The sequence below is a fragment of the Phocoena phocoena genome, chromosome 9 (assembly GCF_963924675.1).
Source record: "Phocoena phocoena chromosome 9, mPhoPho1.1, whole genome shotgun sequence".
Lineage (NCBI taxonomy): Eukaryota > Metazoa > Chordata > Mammalia > Artiodactyla > Phocoenidae > Phocoena > Phocoena phocoena.
The window spans coordinates 15,362,430-15,387,831 of NC_089227.1; the positions used below are offsets into that span (position 1 = coordinate 15,362,430).

General features: G+C 41.5%; 1 protein-coding gene across 24 annotated transcripts in view; it reads left to right on the forward strand.

Annotated features, from left to right (window-relative positions):
• NRCAM (neuronal cell adhesion molecule) overlaps positions 1–25,402 on the forward strand; it is a 91,390-nt gene that overhangs the window by 37,925 nt on the left and 28,063 nt on the right. For 14 of the 24 annotated variants that reach the window (XM_065884427.1, XM_065884428.1, XM_065884430.1 and 11 more), the window contains 11 exons: positions 1,058–1,169; positions 2,502–2,668; positions 3,073–3,220; positions 4,586–4,710; positions 5,155–5,184; positions 6,936–7,037; positions 13,423–13,620; positions 13,718–13,788; positions 14,787–15,012; positions 15,409–15,524; positions 16,863–17,067. In XM_065884427.1, the coding sequence (XP_065740499.1) occupies positions 1,058–1,169; positions 2,502–2,668; positions 3,073–3,220; positions 4,586–4,710; positions 5,155–5,184; positions 6,936–7,037; positions 13,423–13,620; positions 13,718–13,788; positions 14,787–15,012; positions 15,409–15,524; positions 16,863–17,067 (1,500 nt within the window). The remainder of the gene's footprint in view (positions 1–1,057; positions 1,170–2,501; positions 2,669–3,072; positions 3,221–4,585; positions 4,711–5,154; positions 5,185–6,935; positions 7,038–13,422; positions 13,621–13,717; positions 13,789–14,786; positions 15,013–15,408; positions 15,525–16,862; positions 17,068–25,402) is intronic. The other 10 variants (XM_065884435.1, XM_065884436.1, XM_065884424.1 and 7 more) reach the window with 1 other exon arrangement.

A 25,402-nucleotide genomic window follows, 5' to 3' on the forward strand; every position in this document is an offset into this window, starting at 1 on the left:
CAGAACTTGGAGCTGTAAGGGATATACAGAGATGGATAAGATACAAACCTTGCCCTAAAGGAAATTACAGTCTGGCCTTAACTTTCTTTCATAACATGGTTTTGACAATGGCAAATTCCTCATTGTAGAGGTAATCAAAGAGGCTGCTCTGTTCATAGACGGTTACATTGTGTCCAACCCGTCAGCGTAGGTCTGCTGTTCCTAACTGAATGTGGTTGCTTGTTCCATCCTTAGAAACTGACAAGTTGAATGACAGTTTCATGACTCTGATTTTTGAAAGCAAGTCATTCGTCATAATGTTCGGCTGTGACCTAAGTCACGATGTACATTTATTTATCAATTCATAGCAATATGTTTAGAAAACGGTGACATAAACATATTCTGAAAGGGTCGGGTTTATGTCAACATTGTATTTCTCATACGGGACAAAACTACTAAAATACCAAATTTGTTAAGAATTTATGTGAGAATTGTTTTCATGATGCCGGGGAATTATCTTTCACCTCTGTAAGTGGAGTAGGTTCCCTTTCAAACAAAATTAGGGTCAGGAAGCCAACCAATATGTGGTATTTTTTTCCTTTGTGCTTGAAATGAAGGTCAGTAAATCACAGGAAGAGCTGAGCCCTTAAGATGTTGATGGAGGGACAGGAAGCAATTTTGATTCTGGTGCTGTTTTGAGTCATCAACATTCTGCTTTTTTTCTGCCGGCTTGGATGTTCGCCACCACACCCCCACACCCACCTCGGTTATTACCCCAAGGTTCTGATGGGCCGGTCATCCAACAAAAATGTATTTGGCCATTATTTTTTGTGCCAGACACTGTGCTGGGTTATGGGGAGGAAACAATAAAAAGTCCCATTCCCTGCCTGCAAGGAACTCACAGTGTAGTTGGAGAGATAGATAAAGAAATCAGTTATTAAAATACTGTGCTAAGGGGAGAGATACATTGGCTGTGCCTTAACATGAATTCTAATGGCCTGAAAAAAAATACAATAAAATACAGGTGGGCCTAAGTGTTTATTTTAATATTTACTTTACCTTTCTAAAACGTTTTTAGCTGAGCCACCACGAATCCTTACGTCTGCAGACACACTCTATCAAGTCATTGCAAACAGGCCGGCTTTACTAGACTGTGCCTTCTTTGGGTCTCCTCTACCTACCATCGAGTGGTAAGTAGTGGCCATATCTGTCTGTCATATTTACATTTGCCAAAGCCTTCAGATTTCTCAATATGTGGGGTTTTAGTCAGACAATAGGAAAAAGGCAGGGCAGAAGCCATCCTATTAATTATTAAATGTGTTCACAAATATTTATTAACGACTCACTCTGTGGTAAATACTGTCACATGGATGATCTCTTTGGCAGCACGCTTTGTCCATCCCAAAGGGATATGTAAATGTTTTTGAAAAAAATTAAGGTGGCTGTATTTTGTAGTGCTGCGGACATCAATCACCCGGGACGTCATGAATGGTGGCTAGAGGGACAGGTTGGGGGACATTCCTTGATAATAAAATATCATTTGGGGCGGACGCAGGGTCCATAAGATTAAAAAACAGAATTGCTATTACCAGTGTTCCTCTCCCACTGAGTGTCCTGGCTTGGATCCAGCCAAGCGCCCCTGTATCCTTTCACTCCCTCTTCCGACCATCCCTTTTCACGTACCACTCGTGGTGCAAGTCCTGCCACCCTCCCAGCTTGCTGTTTTAGCATGAGCTGAAAGAGACAAGGCCAGGGGAGACAGCAGCTCAGAAAGAATGAGTGAAAGAAAATTGGAACCATTCATTTATGGATTGTCTATCAGGTGCCAGACACTATGTGGGGCTCCACTTCCTGGTGTGAGATCAAAGCCAGGTGTAGGATGAAAGCCCAAACACGGATGCTTGTGCAGAAAATTTCCTAGCAAAGGAGATGGATTAACGCTTAGTTTCACACGGCTTTTCATCCGTCCTCACTTCTCCCTTCTGACACTAACCTGAAAGCTCAATGTGAACATACTTTACATGCATACTTTCTTTTTCTCCTTCCCTGAATATTTTCCTATTTATACTCCCAGAAGTACAACCCTTGTAACCTTGAAGTCAAAATCTCTTTAGAATTGTAACGGTGTAGATGGAGTTACAAAGACATCACCGTAGGGGGAAAGGTCAAAAAGAGCAGTATTCACTGTGTCTATTTTATTACTTATTAGAGATAAAATAGGTTAATAATGTGTTTATTAAGTTATGAATCTCTTATAATGAAAATTACAAATTAAGTGTTTTGTATTGTCATCCTAATTCTTCAAGCACCATTTATCGCTGAATTCTCCAGTTTGACATCTGTCTTTGCATTAACCCCCCTGATTTACAAGCATGCAATATGCTTGTGCAGCTTCCAGACGCCTCTGACCTTGATACTGTAATGCAGATCGTGTGGTGTGTTGGACCTTGAACAGGGCATTTCTTGTCTGACTTCAAATTATAATATTTGTATTCCTGTTTGTGATCATTTTCATAATGAAGGTTTAAAGGCGCTAAAGGGAGTGCCCTTCGTGAAGATATCTATGTTTTACATGAAAATGGAACTTTGGAAATTCCTGTGGCCCAGAAGGACAGTACGGGAACTTATACATGTGTTGCAAGGAATAAGTTAGGAATGGCGAAGAATGACATTCACTTAGAGATCAAAGGTGAGGCAGAGGTGACATTTTTTCAGTATTATGAGACTTTGAGCAAATTCTCCAGCTTTTTTTAAAAAAAAATTTACTTTATTGAAGTATAGTTGATTTACATTGTTGTGTTAATTTCTGCTGTACAGCAAAAGTGACTCAGTTATACATATATGCATTCTTGTTCATATTCTTTTCCATTATGGTTTATCACAGGATATAGAATATACTTCCCTGTGCTGTACAGTAGGACCTTGTTGTTTATCCATTCTATATGTAATAGTTTGCATCTGCTAACCCCAAACTCCCAATCCTTCCCTCCCCCACCCTCCTAACCCCTTGGCAACCACAAGTCTGTTCTCTATGTCTTGATTCTGTTAAATTCTCCAGCTTTGGCAATGGATAACGGTAACTTTCCATTTCAGATCCAACGAGGATCATTAAGCAGCCTGAATATGCAGTTGTGCAAAGAGGGAGCACGGTGTCCTTTGAATGCATAGTGAAGCACGATCACACTTTAATCCCCACCGTCATGTGGCTAAAGGACCACAGGGAGCTGCCCAGTGACGGAAGGTATTTGAAGACAATTTCTTTCCTTTCTCTTCCTTCTCTCTTTCAGCTGCTCTTGAACGAAAGGTTTATTGTACAGTAACTTAATGGTTATGTTTTTAAAGTTTCTGAAGTCTGCTCTCTCTCCAAAGTAGATATACATTTTCTCTTCGTGCTATAGAATATTTGGACCTAAAAAGGTATCAAGTTATAGAAATATGACCCTGACAATGTTTGTCTGTCTTTGTGTTGGTCTCCTGCGTAATTTAGGATGTGAATAACCTTTCAGGTCTTGAACGACATCCATTGTTTTCTAACTTGTACGGTGCACTCTCGACAGATGTTTTCGTTCCCATTTTACAAATAAGCAGAAATACGATCTCTTTAATCACCAGAGTGAGCCTGAATCTTCGTCAGTATTTTACAGGACGCTAGTTTTTATTTGGATGGGGAGTTTTCATTTTACCTAAAGCGAGTAGAAGGAGGAGAAGAAAAAAAAACAGGTAAAGAATTTGAAAGAGCCTGAGCACATTGCATTCCTTTAGCTTGGTATGAAAGAAAGGTCATGCGCATTTTCCAGGTGAGGCTCTCGATTTGACAAAGTACACAGAGTCAAAGACGAGAATTCTAGCTGATGCAGAGGGGCACAGGCATCACCCCGACGGGAAGGAGTGTTGTCTGCTGGTTTCTGTGGCTTCTTTCAACTGTGCCCAAATGGTGCCCTGTTGCTTGTAAGTGGCCCTTAAAAGAACTATGTGGGAATTTGGGATTAACGATACACACTACTGTATATAAAGTAAACAACAAGGGCCTACTGTATAGCACAGGGAGCTATATTCAATAGCCAGTAATAACCTATAATGGAAAAGAATCTGAAAAAGAGTATTTTATATATATATATATATATATAACTGAATCACTTTGCTGTATACCTGAAACATTGTAAATCAACTGTAGTTCAATTAAAAAAAATAATTAATATCAAATTATTTTAAAATACACACTTTGTTAGAAATTGAGCCAGACGAGTGGTAGCAGCAGAAGCCTAGGAAAGCCCTCTGTTCCGGGTAACTGGAGCTGCCCCCAGCTCAGCTCTAGATGCCCCTGGTCTTAAGGAAGCTCCTGTAACTCCAGAGGCGTGGTTGAAAGCCATCAGACTAAATGACGTGACATCATTTCTAACCCAAGCTTCTCACTCATTCAAAATGTTTGCCAACTTTACTCATTGTCGAAGTGGCATGTATTGTATAGGATTTTAGCTCTAATGTGCTGCAAATCTTTATCGTCTTTCCCTTTTACCAAGTTCACAGTTGCTTTCATGCCAGTAAAACCGTCACTGGGTGTGGTGGGATGTCCATTCCAGCCGCTTTGAGCATGCGATAATTACAGGTTCACTGTTGACGAGGACCGTTTGGTGGTCGCTGATGTCAATGATGATGATGGTGGGACCTACACATGTGTGGCCAACACAACTCTGGACAACGTTTCGGCCAGTGCTGTGCTCAGCGTTGTCGGTAAGAGCTAGAACACATACAGCACAACTGGCTGCCCTGTTTTAGGTTGAAAGGAAAACTTGTCAGTAGTAACTGTTTGCTTGTTACAGTTTTAGCATTTTATAGGTGAGTCAAATACGCACATCTTTCTTCTTTGAAAGATGCCTTTGAGGCAGTAATTTCAGTATAAATGTACTCTGTAGCAACACTGCAATTAACTGGTGGTTAAGCACATTAGTGATATTTTTATGAGAAAACTGGGGGGAAATGATCTACCTTTATTTAAAATCGAAGGGGTTTTCCCCCTATGTTGTTACTGCATGTTTATCGATGCTGTGTCTCACAGCTAAGCATAAGGCTCAGTTTTATAATCTTAATCATGCTCACTCTTTGTCTTCTTGTGCTATATTATATCTGTCCACTACTAATTTTGATTAAACTCCTTTATATTACTGTCCTTTCTAGCTCCCACTCCAACTCCAGCTCCCATTTACGGTAAACTAATATGAGTCCTTTTCTCTGTTTTCTTTCAAACAATTTCACACGTACAGAAGAAGTCCATTACTTTCTCTTCTGTATCATGTCATTGTGTTTCTTTAAGGAAAAGGGCTCTGTCAGGTGTTCTGCCGTGTTGTCCATTTACTGCTATAAATCATCTCTTCGTTATGATTCTGGAACTTTTCACTGAATATATTGCCACTCGCTTCCAAGTATTTCATGTGTTATTGCAAAGTCATTTCATTTGCTAAAAGTCCCTCTTTGACAGCATTTCCTTGTAAAGTAGCATAGTGCTTTTTCAAAAGCTGTCGTCCATATTTTACAGACTGAAAAAGCAATTTCAAATATCATTCCACAACTTAGGTTTTCATTTCAATCGATTAAAAGTTGTTGTGGAGCTTCCCTGGTGGAGCAGTGGTTGAGAGTCCGCCTGCCGATGCAGGGGACACGGGTTCCTGCCCCGGTCCGGGAAGATCCCACATGCCACGGAGCGGCTGGGCCCGTGAGCCATGGCCACTGAGCCTGCGCTTCCGGAGCCTGTGCTCCGCAACGGGAGAGGCCACAACAGTGAGAGGCCCGCATACCGCAAAAAAATAAGTTGTTCTGGAAAACTAAATGTTGTTTGGGGATTCCATTTTCAAGAAATTTACATAGGAAAACAATGGATGCTTAGTACGACATTTGACCTTTCTATCAAAGAAAACCACCAACTCACTGTGTTCACAGAAGGTAAATCACTAAAGAAAGACGAAAAGGAGGACACTTTCACGTAGCATGATTTTTCTGAGTCGGGAAGTTAAATCAGTTTTTTCCCCGAAATCTTTTTAATTAAAGAACCCTCATGTTTATTCAACATATAAATACAAAAATTAATTTTGTGGTGAAAACTCAGCTGGATGTTACATAGTATTATGAATTACGCTGTAGAAGACCTGTCCTTTGTAGACATTTACTGCTTCTTTACTGGTAGGAAAGAAGTGCTTATATTTTTCTGTGGCCTCTGGTTCCCCCAAGAACCAGAGTTACTGCCAAGAGCAAGGTCAGGAAAAGACCCAGGGGGAACATTAACTCTCTAGATCTCAGAAGCACCATTAGAAGAGGCAGACATGCTCCTCAGACACCTTCGTCCCAACAGGCATCTGTACCCTGGTGTCCTCTGAGACTAAACACACCTCCCCGTATGCCTGACTGACTTGTACTGAGCATCCACATAGGGTTGCATGCCGAGGGCTACCTGCATAGCATCAATTTTAGAATTCCCTTAAAAATATAAATATTCTTCAGGTGCCCCCAGATCTGTAATTCAGCATGTTTCAGAAAGAACACTTGCATCTTCTTTTAATAGTATGTACATCTGCCTGTATTTGTTTTTCAGCATTTCCCATTCTCTGTTTCCCATTTATTAGAAATTCAGCTTCCGTATTATTTTTCCTGTTTGTGCTCCTCTATGTTTATGAGAAGACATGCACTGAGAGTGCTGGAGAACCATACATGTCCTCCCCTGGCTTTGGTGACAAGGGATTTAATTTCATTTCAAAGAGAAGCAAGCAGAGCTCATTGAGGGCTTCTCTTGGGTGTGCGTGTGTGTTCCCAGCAGCCTCAGCTGTTTTCGTTTCCTTTCAGTTGCATGCTCACTGGCCATTACGTGTGCTGTGTCTTTAAAAGTCCCCTCCGACAATAGTATCATGAGTAATGGAGAACCTCCTAAGGTCGGGTGGTTAACTATGATGTGTGTGTTTGGTCTACAGATGTCCCAAATCCTCCCTTTGACTTAGAATTGACGGATCAACTAGACAGGAGTGTTCAGCTGTCATGGACCCCAGGCGATGACAACAATAGCCCTATTACAAGTATGTGGTGTCATTTGCTTTTTCACTGATAAACTTAATGATTATTTTCAAAGCACTGTATCCCATGTAATTGAAATTCCTTGCAAAAGATATTTGCTGGCATTCTCTGCTTCACTGCTAATAGAATCAAAACGGTTATTTATGTTCTGTTATTCAGAGCTGGAGTTATTCCTGGTTTCGACTTCTGGTTTGGGACACTAATTAATTGCTGAAGATGTTAATTAAGCAAATACACTATCATTTTGCGTTTAAGATCCATAAGAATCACCTTCAATTTCTACCACAGTAGGAAGATGTATTGCAAGTTATTCATTTTGCCCATTAATATAGGAGAAAACAATAGAAGGACCAGTCTAGCTATTAGGAAATTGAGACTTGGTGAGTAAAGTGACTTTTCAAACCCACAGTTGTTAACAGAACTGGGGGTAGACATCAGGTCTCTTTCTTTCCATTAGCCCTGGCTATAAAGTGGTACAGTCACCAGTGTCACCTCCTCACCTTGATGACATCAGCTTAGAGAATAAAATCAGGTGAGGGACCATGCTATAAAGGTACTGGAAGAGCTTAGTAAAATTAGACTATAGATAAGCTTATAAGTTTTAAAACCAAAAAGGTACTTAAGAGAGTAGACACAAGTCTGTAATATATTACTACCTTCAGGTGTATACGGCAGGAAGACTAAATTCCTTTCCAGTGATGACCTAAGATACTGCTGAAGTGATGTGCGTATTGATTTGTTGCACCTGCTGGTAAAGCAGACTAGATCCAATGAAATTGAACAAAAGCGTCCTCCCTATCTTGTGTTCTTTGGTGGTGTTCCTTTCTCAGTGGAGTTTTTGGTCCTTGATGAGAACATGTATTCATTCATGCTGAATCTTCCAGTTAATTCAGTACATTAGCCAGATTTAGCCGGTGAGGATGCTTGGGGACTCTTTTTACCCATGTTAAAATGATACCATTAGATTTCAAGGCATTTCTACTCTTTCGTTCGTTCATTCATTCAACAGACATTTATTGAGGACCTATTATGTACCAGGCATTCTTCTAAAACAAAACAGTCAAAAATCTCTGCCCATATGAAGTTTATATTTTTATTGAGGACACAAATAAGATAAAATTAATACGTGTTATGTTATTGTGTATAATGTCATTATATATATGTATATATGTGTGTGTGTGTGTATATATATATACACACACACACGCATACATACACGCACACGCACACACACTACTCAGATCTCCTTTTAAGAGAGAACCCACTACAAGGAATGTCAACGACAGGCTCCATCTGCTGCCCCCTCCCTAGGGATCAGCTGCAGCATTCCCATGAGGCCCCTCTCTTCCTGAGCTAGTCCAGGGACTGAGCACAGCAAGGGTCCTAGATTCAGCCATGCCTCCTGCAGAACTTCACTCTGGGGCTCCTTACTGACCTGGCTGAATCTATCTGTATTGGAGTCTGAGGCTTTTTCCACACATACCTCCTTCCCCTCTCCTTTCTCAGACGTCAGACCTGAATTACAGTATGAGGATCTTCCCTGCCGTCTCCTGCTTTCTCTCTCTTTTATCTTCCATGGACTCTTTCCCAAATAAATCTCCTACACATTTAGTTCTATCTCTGCATCTGCTTCCAAGAGGAGTCAAACACACATATATCTGTACACATGGTTATGTGTGTGTCCATGTTTAGGCCATGCAAAGAACAAAGCAGGAGAAGGAGAGTAAAAAATATGAGGGTCAGGGGTATAATTACAAACAGGGTGGTCAGGAAAGGCTGCCTTAAGAAGGTAACATTCATATGCAAAACAGTATGGAGGTTCCTTAAAAAACTGAAAATAGAGTTACCAGATGATCCAGCAATCCCACCCCTGGGCATATAGCCAGGAAAAATGAAAGCTCTAATTCAAAAAGATACATGCATCCCAGAGTTCACAGTGGCACTGTTTACAATAGCCGAGACACAGACGCAACCTAAGTGTCCATCAACACATGAATGGATAAAGAAGATGTGGTACATATATATACAGTGGAATACTACTCAGCCATAAATAGAATGAAATCATGCCATTTGCAGCAACGTGGATGGACCTAGAAAGTATCATACTAAGTGAAGTAAGATGGAGAAAGACAAATATCATATGATATCCCTTATATGTGGAATCTAATAAATAGTGCAAATGAACTAATTTATAAAATAAAAATAGACTCATAGACATAGAAAACAAACTTATGGTTACCACAGGGGAAGGGGAGGAGGAATAAATTAGGAATTTGGGATTAACAGATGTGCACTACCAAACAAGGATTTACTGTATAGCACAGGGAGCTATATTCAATATATTGTAATAAACTATAAAGGAAAAGAATGGGGGAAAAGAATACAGTTATATACATTTATTTATGTATAACCAAATCACTTTGCTATACGCCTGAAACTAACACAATACTGTGAATCAACTATACTCCAGTTGAAAAAATAATAAATTTTTAAAAAGAAGGTAACATTTGAGTATGTCAATAAAGACATGAGGAGAGAGGTAGTGAACGCACTATGCAGTTAACTGAAGGAAGACCTTTCCAGGGAGAGCAAGAAAAACAGCAAAGCCCCTGAGACAGGAGCATGTCTCTCGGAAGCCACTGTGGCTGGCTGGAGTGAAATGAACAAGAAGAAATGAAGTAGGAGAGAAGGTCAAAGAGGCAAAGAGTTGGTGGGTGGAGTGGGATGTGCACTGTGCAGGGCCTTGTAGGCCCTTGTAGGGGTTGGGAAGGAATTGGAGGGATTTAAGTAGAGCAGCGGTCCCCAGTCTTTTTGGCACCAGGGACTAGCTTCGTGGAAGCGTTTTTCCACGGAGGGGGAGAGCGGGGATGGTTCAGGCAGTAATGTGAGCCATGGTTCGGGCAGTAATGCAAGCGACGGTTCAGGTGGTAATGCAAGCAATGGGGAGCGGCAGAGGAAGCTTCACTTGCTCGCCTAACAAGCCTAACAAGCCATGGACCAGTATCGGTCCACAGCCCGGGGGTTGGGGACCCCTGAAGTAGAGGAATGGATCACACTGGCTATGCTATTGAAAATGGTCTAGAGAGGAACAAGAGGGAGAGTGGGGAGACCCGGCAGGACTACAGTTCTCAAACCATGCGTTGAAATACCATACGGAACGTCAGCAAACCTCAGAGGTGCCTCTGGATATTAAGTTTTTGATTTTTAAATTTTGGGTTTTATTTTTTTAATTTAATTTTATTTTTTGGCTGAGTTGGGTCTTCGTTGCTACGCACAGGCTTTCTCTAGTTCTGGTGAGCAGGGGCTACTCTTCCTTGTGGTGCGCAGGCTTCTCATTGCAGTGGCTTCTCTTGTTGTGGAGCACGGGCTCTAGGCATGCAGGCTTCAGTAGTTGTGGAACATGGGCTCAGTAGTTGTGGCTCATGGGCTCTCGAGCGCAGACTCAGTAGTTGTGGCACACGGGCTTAGTTGCTCCACGGCATGCGGGATCTTCCTGGCCCAGGGCTCAAACGCGTGTCCCCTGCATTGGCAGGCGGATTCTTAACCACTGAGCCACCAGGGAAGCCCCAAAATTTTGGTTTTTAAAAAACACAGTGACATCTCTCAGACACCCCATGAAATACTAGCTGGAGGCAGTTCACAGTTTCAGTATTGATAGTGCTACATCACACTGGGACAGTGTCATATCTCCGCAAAGCCTTTGTGGTGATAAAAAGCGAGTACCATGTGAAAATAAGTGTGAAACAGGCAATGAGGACGGTGGCGTCAAATCTGTTTACAAGGTTGAACAAGTTATGCGGTGCCCAGTAGATTTTAAGGCATAAACACTTATTAGATTATATAGACCTAACTCCTTAATACACAGAGATGTTAGGTATTTCTTTTGACCTAAGGGAGCCGTGAAAAAAATTACTGAGACACTAAGCACACCATGAACTAAGAAAGTTTGGGAACTTGTGAGCTAGGAGGTTATGCAATAATTCTCACAAGAGATCTTGGTGACCTGGAATAGGCTTATAGGGATGGAGGAGCTGAGAAATGGTAAGCTGAGATTTTGAATATATTTTAAAGGTACAGCCAACAGGTCTATTGAGAGTAAGAGAAGGAGAAAGCCAAGAAGGACTTCAAGGTTTTGACCTGAGTTGTCCCTACCAGTTGGGGTGAAGAGCAAAATGAGTCTTGGTCACATCCAATTTGAGATGCTGTACTAGACAAACAAGTGGAATTCTTGAGTAGGCAGTTAAGTATCCAAGTCTGCAGTTCCGGGGAGAGATCGGGGCTGAAGATATAAATGTGAAGGTCATCAGTTTATGAAACTGGAGATCACCAGCAAATTAACATAGATTAGAAGGAGAACTCTAAGTGCTGAACTTCCGAGCATTGCAACACATATTTCTAGTTCATCTTTGTATCTTTAATTCATATCATGGTGCATGGCATGTAGTAGGCAATTAATGAATACCTAAGTACCTATTTTTTGCATTTCTTTTTTTTTATTGAAGTATAGTTGATTTACAATGTTGTGTTAGTTTCAGATTTACAGCAAAGTGATTCAGTTATACATATATTTTTTTGACATTCTTCTTCTTTATAGGTTATTACAAAATATTGAGCATAGTTCCCTGTGCTATACAGTAGGTCCTTGTTGGTTATCTCTTTTATATATAGTAGTGTGTATATGTTAATCCCAAGCTCCTCATTTATCCCTCCCCCTACCTTTCCCCTCTGGTAACCGCGAGTTTGTTTTCTATGTCTGTGGGTCTATTTCGGTGTTTTTGTTGTTGTTGTTGTTTTGCGGTACGCGGGCCTCTCACTGTTGTGGCCTCTCCCGTTGCGGAGCACAGGCTCCGGACGCGCAGGCTCAGTGGCCATGGCTCACGGGCCCAGCCGCTCTGCGGCATGTGGGATCTTCCCAGACCGGGGCACGAACCCGTGTCCCCTGCATCAGCAGGCGGACTCTCAACCACTGCGCCACTAGGGAAGCCCTCTATTTCTGTTTTGTATATAAGTTCATTTGTATCATTTTCTTTTAGATTCCACGTATATGCAATATCGTATGATATTTGTCTTTCTCTGCCTGGCTTAATTCACTTAATATGATCATCTCTAGTCCATCCATGTTGCTGCAGGTGGCATTATTTCATTCTTTTTATGGCTGAGTAACATTCCATTGTATGTATGTGTAACATCCCTTTGTATGTATGTGCAACACCTTTATCCATTCATCTGTCGATGGACATTTAGGTTGCTTCCATGTCTTGGCTTATTGTACATAGTGCTACAATGAACATTGGGGTGCATACATCGTTTCAAATAAACACTTATTTTTTACAAGGGTAAAACATGTACACACCACAAAATTTTAAGAGAGACAAGAGGGTAGGTATGCACTGGAAAGTAAGTCTTCCTCCCACCCCTGATTCTCAACTCCTCCGGTGACACCAGTGTTACAGTGTGTATCCTCCAAGAGGTAACACATGTACTTTCAAGCGCATGTGTATGTGTATATGTTATAGTAAATCTTTTTATTTTTATACAACTGTAGTATCCAGCACACACTGGATTATGTTCTAAACCCTACTTGGTTTCACTTAACAATATATTTTAGAAATCATTCTGTTTCAGTACATGTGGAGCAGCCCTATTCATTTTTTACAGCTGCAGAATATTCCATTGTGTGGATGCATCATAATTTATTTAATCAGTGTCCTATTGATGAACATTTAGGTTCATCAGTGTCCTATTGATGAACAATTGTTTGCAATTAGGTTGTTTCAGTTGCAAACAATGCTGCCATGTGGATTCTTTTTTCATGCGCCTTCGAACATATTCATGAGCACATTTATTCAAAATAAATTGCTGGAAGCACAGTTTCTGAGTCAAAGGGTCTCTGAGTTATCTAAATATCTAAATATTGTTAGATGTTCTAAATTGTCCTCTATAGAAGTTGTACCAATTTACACTTCCCACAAAGTATGAGAACGATTGTTTCCCTGTGTCATAGTTCGCAAAGTGTGTTAAACATTTGATTTTGCCAGTCTTTTTGGTGGGAGAAGGTATCTCTCTGTATTTCACGTAACATCTGTTATGAAAAAATCAGTCATCTTTTCGTGTGTTTAAACTTTCCTAGGAATATGTGGGCCACTTCTAAACAATTTTAAGGAGCTAAACTCAGCATGCTAGAGAAAGCATACTCTTATTGGATTTGCTTAAGTGTTGAGGACACTAGGCTTCTGAAATCAAAATATTCTAGTGAATTTTTCTTGAAAGTGAGATAATTCATGTTCAGCTGCTCTTGTTAGATTGTCCTGTTCGTCATCCTCGCAACCTACCATTGGGTGACTGAATTCCTGTCTTGGATTTGTTGTGTGTGTGTGCTGTGGCCAGAATTCATCATTGAATATGAAGATGCAATGCATGAGCCGGGGCTGTGGCATCACCAAACTGAAGTCCCTGGAGCTCAGACCACAGCCCAGCTGAAGTTGTCGCCCTATGTCAACTATTCCTTCCGAGTGATGGCAGTAAACAGCCTGGGAAGGAGCTTGCCCAGCGAGGCATCTGAGCAGTATTTGACTAAAGCTGCAGGTAAAGCACGACTTCTGTGATCTGAAATAAAATAGAAGGGTTTTCCACTGTTTGCCAGAGACCAAAGTTTACGAGTATGTGGCTGTTTAACTTCTAGAACCAGATAAAAATCCCACGGCTGTGGAAGGGCTGGGATCAGAGCCGGATAATTTGGTGATTACGTGGAAGGTGAGCTATGTCTGAAATATTCAGCTATATTTTAGAGTGGAAAGAAAAGTTGTTTTTAAATAATACCTGTATTAAAATCCCCTTTCACACATTTTTGGGAATATATACATATATCATATATTTATTAATCGTGTGGTAGGTAAAAGCTTGATCCTTGGAGCCAAAATGAATGGTACAAATCCCAGCTTTGCCACTCAGTAACTGTGTGACTTTAAGGCATTTCTTTAACCTCTCTACTGTGTATCTGTGTGATGGGAATAACAGTGAACCAACCTCATAAGATTAAAGGAGTTAATGCGCTTATAACGCACTTAGAACGGTGCCTATCACATAGAATGTGCTCAATAAATTCTAGCTTGTGTTGTCACCATCGTAGAGAACCATCTAGAAGACAGGTACCAGTAGTCAACTTCTACTTTTTTCTTTTTGGCCTGTCTCTATTTTCTGGACTTGGAAAATTAATATATATTTACTTGTGTGATTTTAAAACTTATTTTAGATAGATCCATACATCCATACTTAGATACATACATGTTTGTATATACTTAGATACGTACATGTGTGTAGAAACAGGATAGAATGACAAGCCAATCTCTTTTTTTTTTTAAAGAAAGAAGTAGTTCACAATTTCAGTCTCCAAGTAAAATAGACAGTGAGGTGCTGTCACACAACCAGGAACACATAAAGGAAGCTATATACCTGGAAAGGTTTATGTCACCTACCCATGACTGTGGAGCCAGAATCTGAGAGGCCTAGGTGGGTTTTACTACTTCAAGATAGAAATTAACCACCTTTGAAATGTTGATCCCAAACAAGCTGTGGATCTCATCACAGGTGAAAAAAACGGACAAAAGGTCCCTGGAGAAAATTGTTCATAGCTTGTACTTTAGTGGCACAGTGCTCACCGTCTTAAGTCTGGGAATTGAATTTGCCGTTCCAGTAAGAGATGGCACCGCTGATCTGTTTTATAAGCTCTGATGGTCTGGCTTTTCTTGTAGCCCTTGAATGGTTTCGAATCTAATGGGCCAGGCCTTCAGTACAAAGTTAGCTGGCGCCAGAAGGATGGTGATGACGAATGGACGTCTATGGTTGTGGCCGATGTATCCAAATACATTGTCTCGGGCACCCCGACCTTTGTCCCATACCTGATCAAAGTTCAGGCCCTGAACGACGCGGGCTTTGCTCCAGAGCCAGCTGTGGTCCTGGGACATTCTGGAGAAGACCGTAAGTGCCTGATGCTACTTCATTTCTATTTTTCCCCAGCAAAACAGACTTACCAAAGTGCAAGTCAAGGCCATGTCCAGAAGTGCTGAGATTGGGAGGGAGGATGGGAGGCAGCCATGGTTTTCGCTCAACATTTCGGCATCTAAACAGCCTGCTACATAGAAAATAGGTTCAGTGTGTTAAAAAGTTATTACATTTTAAAAAGATATGTTGTTCTCACAAAGTCAAATGAACAGAGCTCAATAAAAAAACAAAACCATCTATTCTCCATCCTTGATAATACACAGAATCAGGCTGGGGCATGTTTCAAGCCAAAATTAGGAGATGGTGACATTTTCTGCATGAAATTCAAAATGACATTGATACATCTACCCCCCCTTTCTCATCTTTCCCTAGTCCCAATGGTGGCTCCCGGGAATGTGCACGTAAACGTGGTAAACAGCACCTTAGCCGAGGTGCACTGGGACCCGGTACCTCTGAAAAGTATCCGAGGACACCTGCAGGGCTATCGGGCAAGTGAAAGAGACCTTTCGTGTTCTTTTCTCAGAAACAGTCCGTCGGCCAATGCCAGAGGCCCTTTGCTTGGCCGGAGGAGGCCTTGAGAGTTCATCAGGTGTACTGCCTCAGGAAGCCTACCTCTGAAGCATCCCCGCTAGAGCTGGATCGAAATCTCACTGCACACAAAGGGAGAAAAAAATTCTTTCTCCATTTTTCCCACAGATAGTCTGCATTCTGCCAACTCAACAGTTACCGCATGCACGAAATGGGGACAACTAATGTTCAAAAAACTAGGATGTAATGAAATGCACCTAGCTTTAAAACCACGCTGACTGTGGTTTTAAAGGAACAAAACTATGTGTTGAACAAACAGAACTATCCAGAAAACAATGTAGACTTTTGTTTTAAATAGTTTATAGTTCAAGATCATAGAGTTCCAACTCAGTCATTCTTATAAACATCAGTTATCTGTGTTCTTGGGAAGCACAGAAAGACCGATTCATAGTTTTGATTGAGAGGTGGTCAAAGAACTTTCACACCTACCAAGGCAGTCAAGGCTTTGCTTGGTCAAACCCTGACCTCTAGAGGTCGGATTTTGCACTGCATCATGTTCAACTTTGGGTTTTTGGTTTTTCTTCCTCTAAGATTGCCAGATTCTGTATTTATGTTGATTTCTCTTGAAGGTGCCTTTAAACTCCTAAGATGACTTTAAGAGGACTTAGTAAACAATAGTTCTGGATTTCTATCCAAAGTTAATCAACACTTTATCTCTTCAAAATCTGTGTCTCCAATTTCATACCAAAAAATAAGTATTTTTAATTAAGTGATGCAGTTTGGCATAGTGAGAAAGCCCTAAACTTGAAGTGGAGGGTCTTCTTACCTCTTGATAGCCCCGGGGCGCTTCTGTACTGTAGGAATAGTAATAATTAAAGCTTCGTTGTGGTTTTTAGTATTAAACTAAATGATACATTGTACATGAAGTTGTATTAACTCTGGAAAAGTACATAAATATTGGGCAGTAATTTTTACCATTAGAATATTTTACACAAGTAAAGGACACTTAAATCCTTCTGTATGGGTCTCATGCTGTTTCATTTCTTTGGTTTATTTCACTTAGACTTCTCCAACAACATAGCATAACCGAGCTTCATCACAATTTCTTAATTTCCCTCATTACCTATGCCTTCTACTCACTTGCCTCAGAATCGATATCTGTCAGTTGTTCCACTGGTCTAAAATGTACCAAGGGAACTTTCTGGGGAAAAAAAATAATAATAAAACTTTAATTTTGTGAGCATGAGGATTCTGTTGGCTCCCTTGTCCATCCCTGACTTTTACTCTTGCTGTTTCAGATTTACTACTGGAAGGCACAGAGTTCATCAACCAGAAACAGACGCCATATTGAGAAAAAGATCCTCACCTTCCAGGGCAGCAAGACTCATGGCATGTTGCCTGGGCTGGAGCCCTTTAGCCACTACACACTGAATGTCCGCGTGGTCAATGGGAAAGGGGAGGGCCCAGCCAGCCCCGACAGGGTCTTCAATACCCCGGAAGGAGGTAGGGTAGGCGTGTCACTGAGATCCTAGCAGCGTGTGGTGCATCCTGAGAGACTTTGCGTGACCGATGGGCCCCCAAAGAAAGTATGTTCTGGAAGCCAAATGTGATCTTCCCACAGATGAACACAGCACACACAGAGCTGACAGAGTGTCAGCTCATCTAGGGCCTGAGGGTGTGGGGAAGGCTTCAGAGGATTCCCTAAAACCCCCTTTCACTTCACTTAAAATTTTTCTCCACAGTTAATCACACGGTCAAAAACCTTGCTAATTTTTTTTAAATTTTTAAAAATTTTTATACAACTTTTTTTTTTTTGGCTGAGCTGCATGGCTTGCAGAATCTTAGTTCCCCGACCAGGGATTGAACCTGGGCCCTGACAGTGAAAACACCAAGTCCTAACCATTGGACCACCAGGGAATTCCCTATTTTTATACAATTTTTAAATGTTACTTTCCATTTACAGTTATTACAAAATATTGGTTATATTCCCCATGTAGTAAAATACATCCTTGAGCCTGTCTTTTTTTTTTTTACATCTTTATTGGAGTATAATTACTTTACAATGGTATGCCAGTTTCTGCTTTATAACAAAGTGAATCAGTTATATATATACATATGTTCCCATATCTCTTCCCTCTTGGTGTTTCCCTCTCTCCTGCCCTCCCTATCCCACCCCTCTAGTTTCATTAGGTCCCATTTGTTTATTTTTGTTTTTATTTCCATTTCTCTAGGAGGTGGGTCAAAAAGGATCTTGCTGTGATTTATGTCATAGAGTGTTCTGCCTATGTTTTCCTCTAAGAGTTCGATAGTTTCTGACCTTACATTTAGGTCTTTAATCCATTTTGAGTTTATTTTTGTGTATGGTGTTAGGGAGTGATCTAATTTCATGCTTTTACATGTGTCCAGTTTTCCCAGCACCACTTATTGAAGAGGCTGTCCTTTCTCCACTCTACATTCCTGCCTCCTTTATCAAAGATAAGGTGACCATATGTGTGTGGGTTTATCTCTGGGCTTTCTATCCTGTTCCATTGATCTATCTTTCTGTTTTTGTGCCAGTACCATACTGTCTTGATTACTGTAGCTTTGTAGTATAGTCTGAAGTCAGGGAGCCTGATTCCTCCAGCTCCGTTTTTCGTTCTCAAGATTGCTTTGGCTATTCAGGGTCTTTTGTGTTTCCATACAAATTGTGAAATTTTTTGTTCTAGTTCTGTGAAAAATGCCATTGGTAGTTTGATAGGGATTGCATTGAATCTGTAGATTGCTTTGGGTAGTAGAGTCATTTTCACAATGTTGATTCTTCCAATCCAAGAACATGGTATATCTCTCCATCTATTTGTATCATCTTTAATTTCTTTCATCAGTGTCTTATAATTTTCTGCATACAGATCTTTTGTCTCCTTAGGTAGGTTTATTCCTAGATATTTTATTCTATTTGTTGCAGTGGTAAATGGGAGTGTTTTCCTGATTTCACTTTCAGATTTTTCATCACTAGTGTATAGGAATGCCAGAGATATCTGTGCATTAGTTTTGTATCCTGCTACTTTACCAAATTCATTGATTAGCTCTAGTAGTTTTCTGGTAGCATCTTTAGGATTCTCTATGTATAGTATCATGTCATCTGCAAACAGTGACAGCTTTACTTCTTCTTTTCTGATTTGGATTCCTTTTATTTCCTTTTCTTCTCTGATTGCTGTGGCTAAAACTTCCAAAACTATGTTGAATAAGAGTGGTGAGAGTGGGCAACCTTGTCTTGTTCCTGATCTTAGTGGAAATGCTTTCAGTTTTTCACCATTGAGGATGATGTTGGCTGTGGGTTTGTCATATATGGTCTTTATTATGTTGAGGAAAGTTCCCTCTATGCCTACTTTCTGCAGGGTTTTTATCATAAATGGGTGTTGAATTTTGTCAAAAGCTTTCTCTGCATCTATTGAGATGATCATATGGTTTTTCTCCTTCAATTTGTTAATATGGTGTATCACATTGATTGCTTTGCATATATTGAAGAATCCTTGCATTCCTGGAATAAACCCCATGATCATGGTGTATGATCCTTTTAATGTGCTGTTGGATTCTGTTTGCTAGTATTTTGTTGAGGATTTTTGCATCTATGTTCATCAGTGATATTGGCCTGTAGTTTTCTTTCTTTGTGACATCCTTGTCTGGTTTTGGTATCAGGGTGATGGTGGCCTCGTAGAATGAGTTTGGGAGTGTTCCTCCCTCTGCTATATTTTGGAGGAGTTTGAGAAGGATAGAAGTTAGCTGTTCTCTAAATGTTTGATAGAATTCACCTGTGAAGCCATCTGGTCCCGGGCTTTTGTCTGTTGGAAGATTTTTAATCACAGTTTCAATTTCAGTTCTTGTGATTGGTCTGTTCATATTTTCTATTTCTTCCTGATTCAGTCTTGGCAGGTTGTGCTTTTCTAAGAATTTGTCCATTTCTTCCAGGTTGTCCATTTCTTTGGCATAGTGTTGCTTGTAGTAATCTCTCATGATCTTTTGTATTTCTGCAGTGTCAGTTGTTACTTCTCCTTTTTCATTTCTAATTCTATTGATTTGAGTCTTCTCCCTTTTTTTCTTGATGAGTCTGGCTAATGATTTATCAATTTTGTTTATCTTCTCAAAGAACCAGCTTTTAGTTTTACTGATCTTTGCTATCATTTCCTTCATTTCTTTTTCATTTATTTCTGATCTGATCTTTATGATTTCTTTCCTTCTGCTAACATTGGGGTTTTTTCTGTTCTTCATTCTCTGATTGCTTTAGGTGCAAGGTTAGGTTGTTAATTCAAGATGTTTTCTGTTTCGTAAGGTAGGATTGTATTGCTATAAACTTCCCTCTTAGAACTGCTTTTGCTGCATCCCATAGGTTTTGGGTCATCATGTCTCCATTGTAATTTGTTTCTAGGTATTTTTTTGATTTCCTCTTTGATTTCTTCAGTGATCACTTCATTATTAAGTAGTGTATTGTTTAGCCTCCACGTGTTTGTATTTTTTACAGATCTTTTCGTGTAATTGATATCTAGTCTCATAGTGCTGTGGTCGGAAAAGATACTTGATACAATTTCAGTTTTCTTAAATTTACCAAGGCTTGATTTGTGACCCAAGAAAGATATGATCTATCCTGGAGAATGTTCCATGAGCACGTGAGAAAAATGTATATTCTGTTGTGTTTGGATGGGGTGTCCTATAAATATCCATTAAGTCCATCTTGTTTAATGTATCATTTAAAGCTTGTGTTTCCTTCTTTATTTTCATTTTGGATGATCTGTCCATTGGTGAAAGTGGGGTGTTAAAGTCCCCTACTATGAATGTGTTACTGTTGATTTCCCCTTTTAGGGCTGTTAGTAGTTGCCTTATGTATTGAGGTGCTCCTATGTTGGGTACATAAATATTTACAATTGTTATATCTTCTTCTTGGATCGATCCTTTGATCATTATGTAGTTTCCTTCTTTGTCTCTTGAAATAGTCTTTATTTTAAAGTCTATTTTGTCTGATATGAGAATTGCTACTCCAGCTTTCTTTTGGTTTCCATTTGCATGGAATATCTTTTTCCATCCCCTCACTTTCAGTCTGTATGTGTCTCTAGGTCTGAAGTGGGTCTCTTGTAGGCAGCATATAGATGGGTCTTGTTTTTGTATCCATTCAGGCAGTCTGTGTCTTTTGGTGGGGGCATTTAATCCATTTACATTTAAGGTAATTATCGATATGTATGTTCCTATTCCCATTTTCTTAATTGTTTTGGGTTTGTTATTGTAGGTCTTTTCCTTCTCTTGTGTTTCTTGCCTAGAGAAGGTCCTTTAGCATTTGTTTTAAAGCTGGTTTGGTGGTGCTGAACTCTCTCAGCTTTGGCTTGTCTGTAAAGGTTTTAATTTCGCCATCAAATCTGAATGAGATCCTTGCTGGGTACAGTAATCTTGGTTGTAGGTTTTTCTCCTTCATCACTTTAAATATGTCCTGCCAGTCCCTTCTGGCTTGCAGAGTTTCTGCGGAAAGATCAGCTGTTAACCTTATGGGGATTCCCTTGTGTGTTATTTGTTGTTTTTCCCTTGCTGCTTTTAATATGTTTTCTTTGTATTTAATTTTTGACAGTTTGATTAATATGTGTCTTGGCGTGTTTCTCCTTGGATTTATCCTGTATGGGACTCTCTGTGCTTCCTGGACTTGATTAACTATTTCCTTTCCCATATTAGGGAAGTCTTCAACTATAGTCTCTTCAAATATTTTCTCAGTCCCTTTCTTTTTCTCTTCTTCTTCTGGAACCCCTATAATTCGAATGTTGGTGCGTTTACTGTTGTCCCAGAGGTCTCTGAGACTGTCCTCAGTTCTTTTCATTCTTTTTTCTTTATTCTTCTCTGCAGTAGTTATTTCCACTATTTTATCTTCCAGGTCACTTATCTGTTCTTCTGCCTCAGTTATTCTGCTATTGATCCCATCTAGAGTATTTTTAATTTCATTTATTGTGTTGTTCATCGTTGCTTGTTTCATCTTTAGTTCTTCTAGTTCCTTGTTAAATGTTTCTTGCATTTTCTCTATTCTATTTCCAAGATTTTGGATCATCTTTACTATCATTATTCTGAATTCTTTTTCAGGTAGACTGCCTATTTCCTCTTCATTTGTTAGGTCTGGGGGTTTTTATCTTGCTCCTTCATCTGCTGTGTGTTTCTCTGTCTTCTCATTTTGCTTATCTTACTGTGTTTGGGGTCTCCTTTTTGCAGGCTGCAGGTTCATAGTTCCCGTTGTTTTTGGTGTCTGTCCCCAGTGGCTAAAGTTGGTTCAGTGGCTTGTGTAGGCTTCCTGGTGGAGGGAACTAGTGCCTGTGTTCTGGTGGATGAGGCTGGATCTTGTCTTTCTGGTGGGCAGGTCCACGTCTGGCGGTGTGTTTTGGGGTGTCTGTGGACTTATTATGATTTTAGGCAGCCTTTCTGCTAATGGGTGGGGTTGTGTTCCTGTCTTGCTAGTTGTTTGGCACAGGGTGTCCAGCACTGTAGCTTGCTGGTTGTTGAGTGAAGCTGGGTGCTGGTGTTGAGATGGAGATCTCTGGGAGATTTTCGCCGTTTGATATTATGTGGAGCTGGGAGGTCTCTTGTGGACCAGTGTCCTGAAGTTGGCTCTCCCACCTCAGAGGCACAGCACTGACTCCTGGCTGCAGCACCAAGAGCCTTTCATCCACACGGCTCAGAATAAAAGGGAGAAAAAGTAGAAAGAAAGAAAGATAGAGAGAGAAAGGGAGAAAGGAAGGAAGGAAGGAAGAAAGAAAAGAAAGAGGAAAGAGGATAAAATAAAGTAAGATAAAATAAAATAAAGTTATTAAAATAAAAAATGGGGCTTCCCTGGTGGCGCAGTGGTTGAGAGTCTGCCTGCCAATGCAGGGGACATGGGTTCGTGCCCTGGTCCAGGAAGATCCCACATGCCGCGGAGCGGCTGGGCCCGTGAACCATGGCCGCTGAGCCTGCACGTCCAGAGCCTGTGCTCTGCAACGGGAGAGACCACGACAGTGAGAAGCCCACGTACCGCAAAAAATAATAATAATTTTTATTATTATTAAGAAAAAACATTTTTTAAGGAAAAAAAGAAATGGACGGATAGAACCCTAGGAAAATGGTGAAAGCAAAGCTATACAGACAAAATCTCACAAAGAAGCATACACATACACACAAAAGGAGGAAAAGGGGAAAAAATCATAAATCTTGCTCTCAAAGTCCACCTCCTCAATTTGGGATGATTCGTTGTTTATTCATGTATTCCACAGATGCAGGGTACATCAAGTTGATTGTGGAGCTTTAATCCGCTGCTTCTGAGGCTGCTGGGAGAGATTTCCCTTTCTCTTCTTTGTTCGTACAGCTCCCGGGGTTCAGCTTTGCATTTGGCCCCGCCTCTGCGTGTAGGTCGCCGGAGGGCGTCTGTTCTTCACTCAGACAGGACGGGATTAAAGGAGCTGCTGATGCGGGGGCTCCAGCTCACTCAGGCCGGGGGAGGGAGGGGCACGGAGTGCAGGGCGAGCCTGCGGCGGCAGAGGCCAGCGTGACGTTGCACGAGCCTGAGGCGTGCCGTTCGTTCTCCTGGGGAAGTTGTCCCTGGATCCCGGGACCCTGGCAGTGGCGGGCTGCACAGGCTCCCTGGAAGGGGGATGTGGATAGTGACCTGTGCTCGCACACAGGCTTCTTGGTGGCGGCAGCAGCAGCCTTAGCGTCTTATGCCGGTCTCTGGGGTCCGCGCTTTTAGCCGCGTCTCGCGCCTGTCTCTGGAGCTCCTTTAAACAGCGCTCTTAATCCCCACTCCTCGTGCACCAGGAAACAAAGAGGGAAGAAAAAGTCTCTTGCCTCTTTGGCAGGGCCAGACTTTTCCCCGGACTCCCTCCCGGCTAGCCGCGGCGCACTAATCCCCTGCAGGCTGTGTTCCCGCCGCCAACCCCAGTCCTCTCCCTGCGCTCCAACCGAAGCCCGAGCCTCAGCTACCAGCCCCACCCGCCCGAGCAGACAAGCCTCTCGGGCTGGTGAGTGCAGGTTGGCACCGATCCTCTGTGCGGGAATCTGTCCGCTTTGCCCTCCACACCCATGTTGCTGTGCTCTCCTCTGCGGCTCCAAAGCTTCCCCACTCCGCCACCCGCAGTCCCCGCCCGCGAAGGGGCTTCCTGATGTGTGGAAGCCTTTCCTCTTTCCCGGCTCCTTCCCACTGGTGCCGGTCCTGTCCCTATCCTTTTGTCTCTGTTTATTCTTTTTTCTTTTGCCCTACCCAGGTACGTGGGGGGGTTTCTTGCCTTTTGGGAGGTCTGAGGTCTTCTGCCAGCATTCAGTAGGTGTTCAGTAGGAGTTGTTCCATGTGTAGATGTATTTCTGGTGTATCTGTGGGGAGGAAGTTGATCTCCATGTCTTACTCTTCTGCCATTTTCCTGATTCCCCCTTGCGCCTGTCTTACCCCCAATAGTCTGTACCTCCCACTCCCTCCCACTGGTAACCATTAGTTCATTCTCTGCATTTGTGAATCTGCTTCTTTTATGTTGTATTCACTACTTTATTGTATTTTTTAGATTCCACATATAAGCGCTATCATACAGTATTTATCTTTCGCTGTCTGGCTTATTTTACTTAGCGTAATACTCTTCAAGTCTATCCATGTTGCTACAAATGGCAAAATTCCATTCTTTTTTATGGCTGAGTAGTATTCCATTGTGTGTGTGTGTGTGTGTGTGTGTGTGTGTGTGTGTATGTATATGTATATATATCTGTACCACAGCTTTTTTATCCATTCATCTGTCGATGGACACTTAGGTTGTAGAACTTTGCTAATTTGATGCTGACTTGGGTCATAAACTTTCTGACCTGAAGCAAGTTGTACAATTTCTCTAAACCTCAGTTACCTCAGCCAGAAAGCATGAGAACTAGATGTGATCACCTAAGAAAAATATCTAGAAAGGAAAAGAATCCTCTAGGTTGTAGTTTACTTCTTTCTCAGTGCACCTTTACAGTTCATGCTAGCATGGAACTGAGTTAGAAGGTTGGCTGTCTTGACAGAATGTGTTGGGAAGGGAAGGGAAGAGTCATTGCAAGTGTGGGCCATGCAAGGGGAGGAAGAAGGGAGAACCAAACACAGCTGATGCAGGAGCGGGGGCTGGAGGGGTCGGGACACGGCCACCTGGAAGCCTAGTGGATGAGGAGAGGGCCATGTAGTAAGAAAGGCACCAGCATGGCCTTTGCTTATCTTGAATTTTGCCTCAAGCCAGTATTGAAAATGATCCAGATAGCTTCTGTGGATTGCTTAGGTCTTTTTTTTTTTTTTTTGTGGTACGCGGGCCTCTCACTGCTGTGGCCTCTCCCATTGCGGAGCACAGGCTCCGGATGCACAGGCCCAGCGGCCATGGCTCACGGGCCCAGCCGCTCCACGGCATGTGGGATCTTCCCGGACCGGGGCACAAACCCGCGTCCCCTGCATCGGCAGGCGGACTCTCAACCACTGCGCCACCAGGGAAGCCCTGGTCTTTTTCTTTTAAATAAACATTTTGGTTACAATTTTATTTTAGAGGACAATTCTTTTTTTATTATAGTTGCTATACGATATTATGCAAGTTACAGGTGTACAGTCTTTTTTGTGACTGAGTAGTATTCCGTTGCAGATATGTACCACATCTTCTTTATCCATTCATCTATTGATGAACACTTAGGTTGCTTCCATGCTTGGGCTATTGTAAATAATGCTGCTGTGAACATTGGGGCGCATGTATCTTTTTGAATTAGTGTTTTTGTTTTTTCCGGATATATACCCAGGTGTGGTTAAAAGCAGGTCACAGACAAACCCTGTCCTTCCTCCTGGTTGAAGGGCTCATGGTGTTGGCAGCTACCCAAC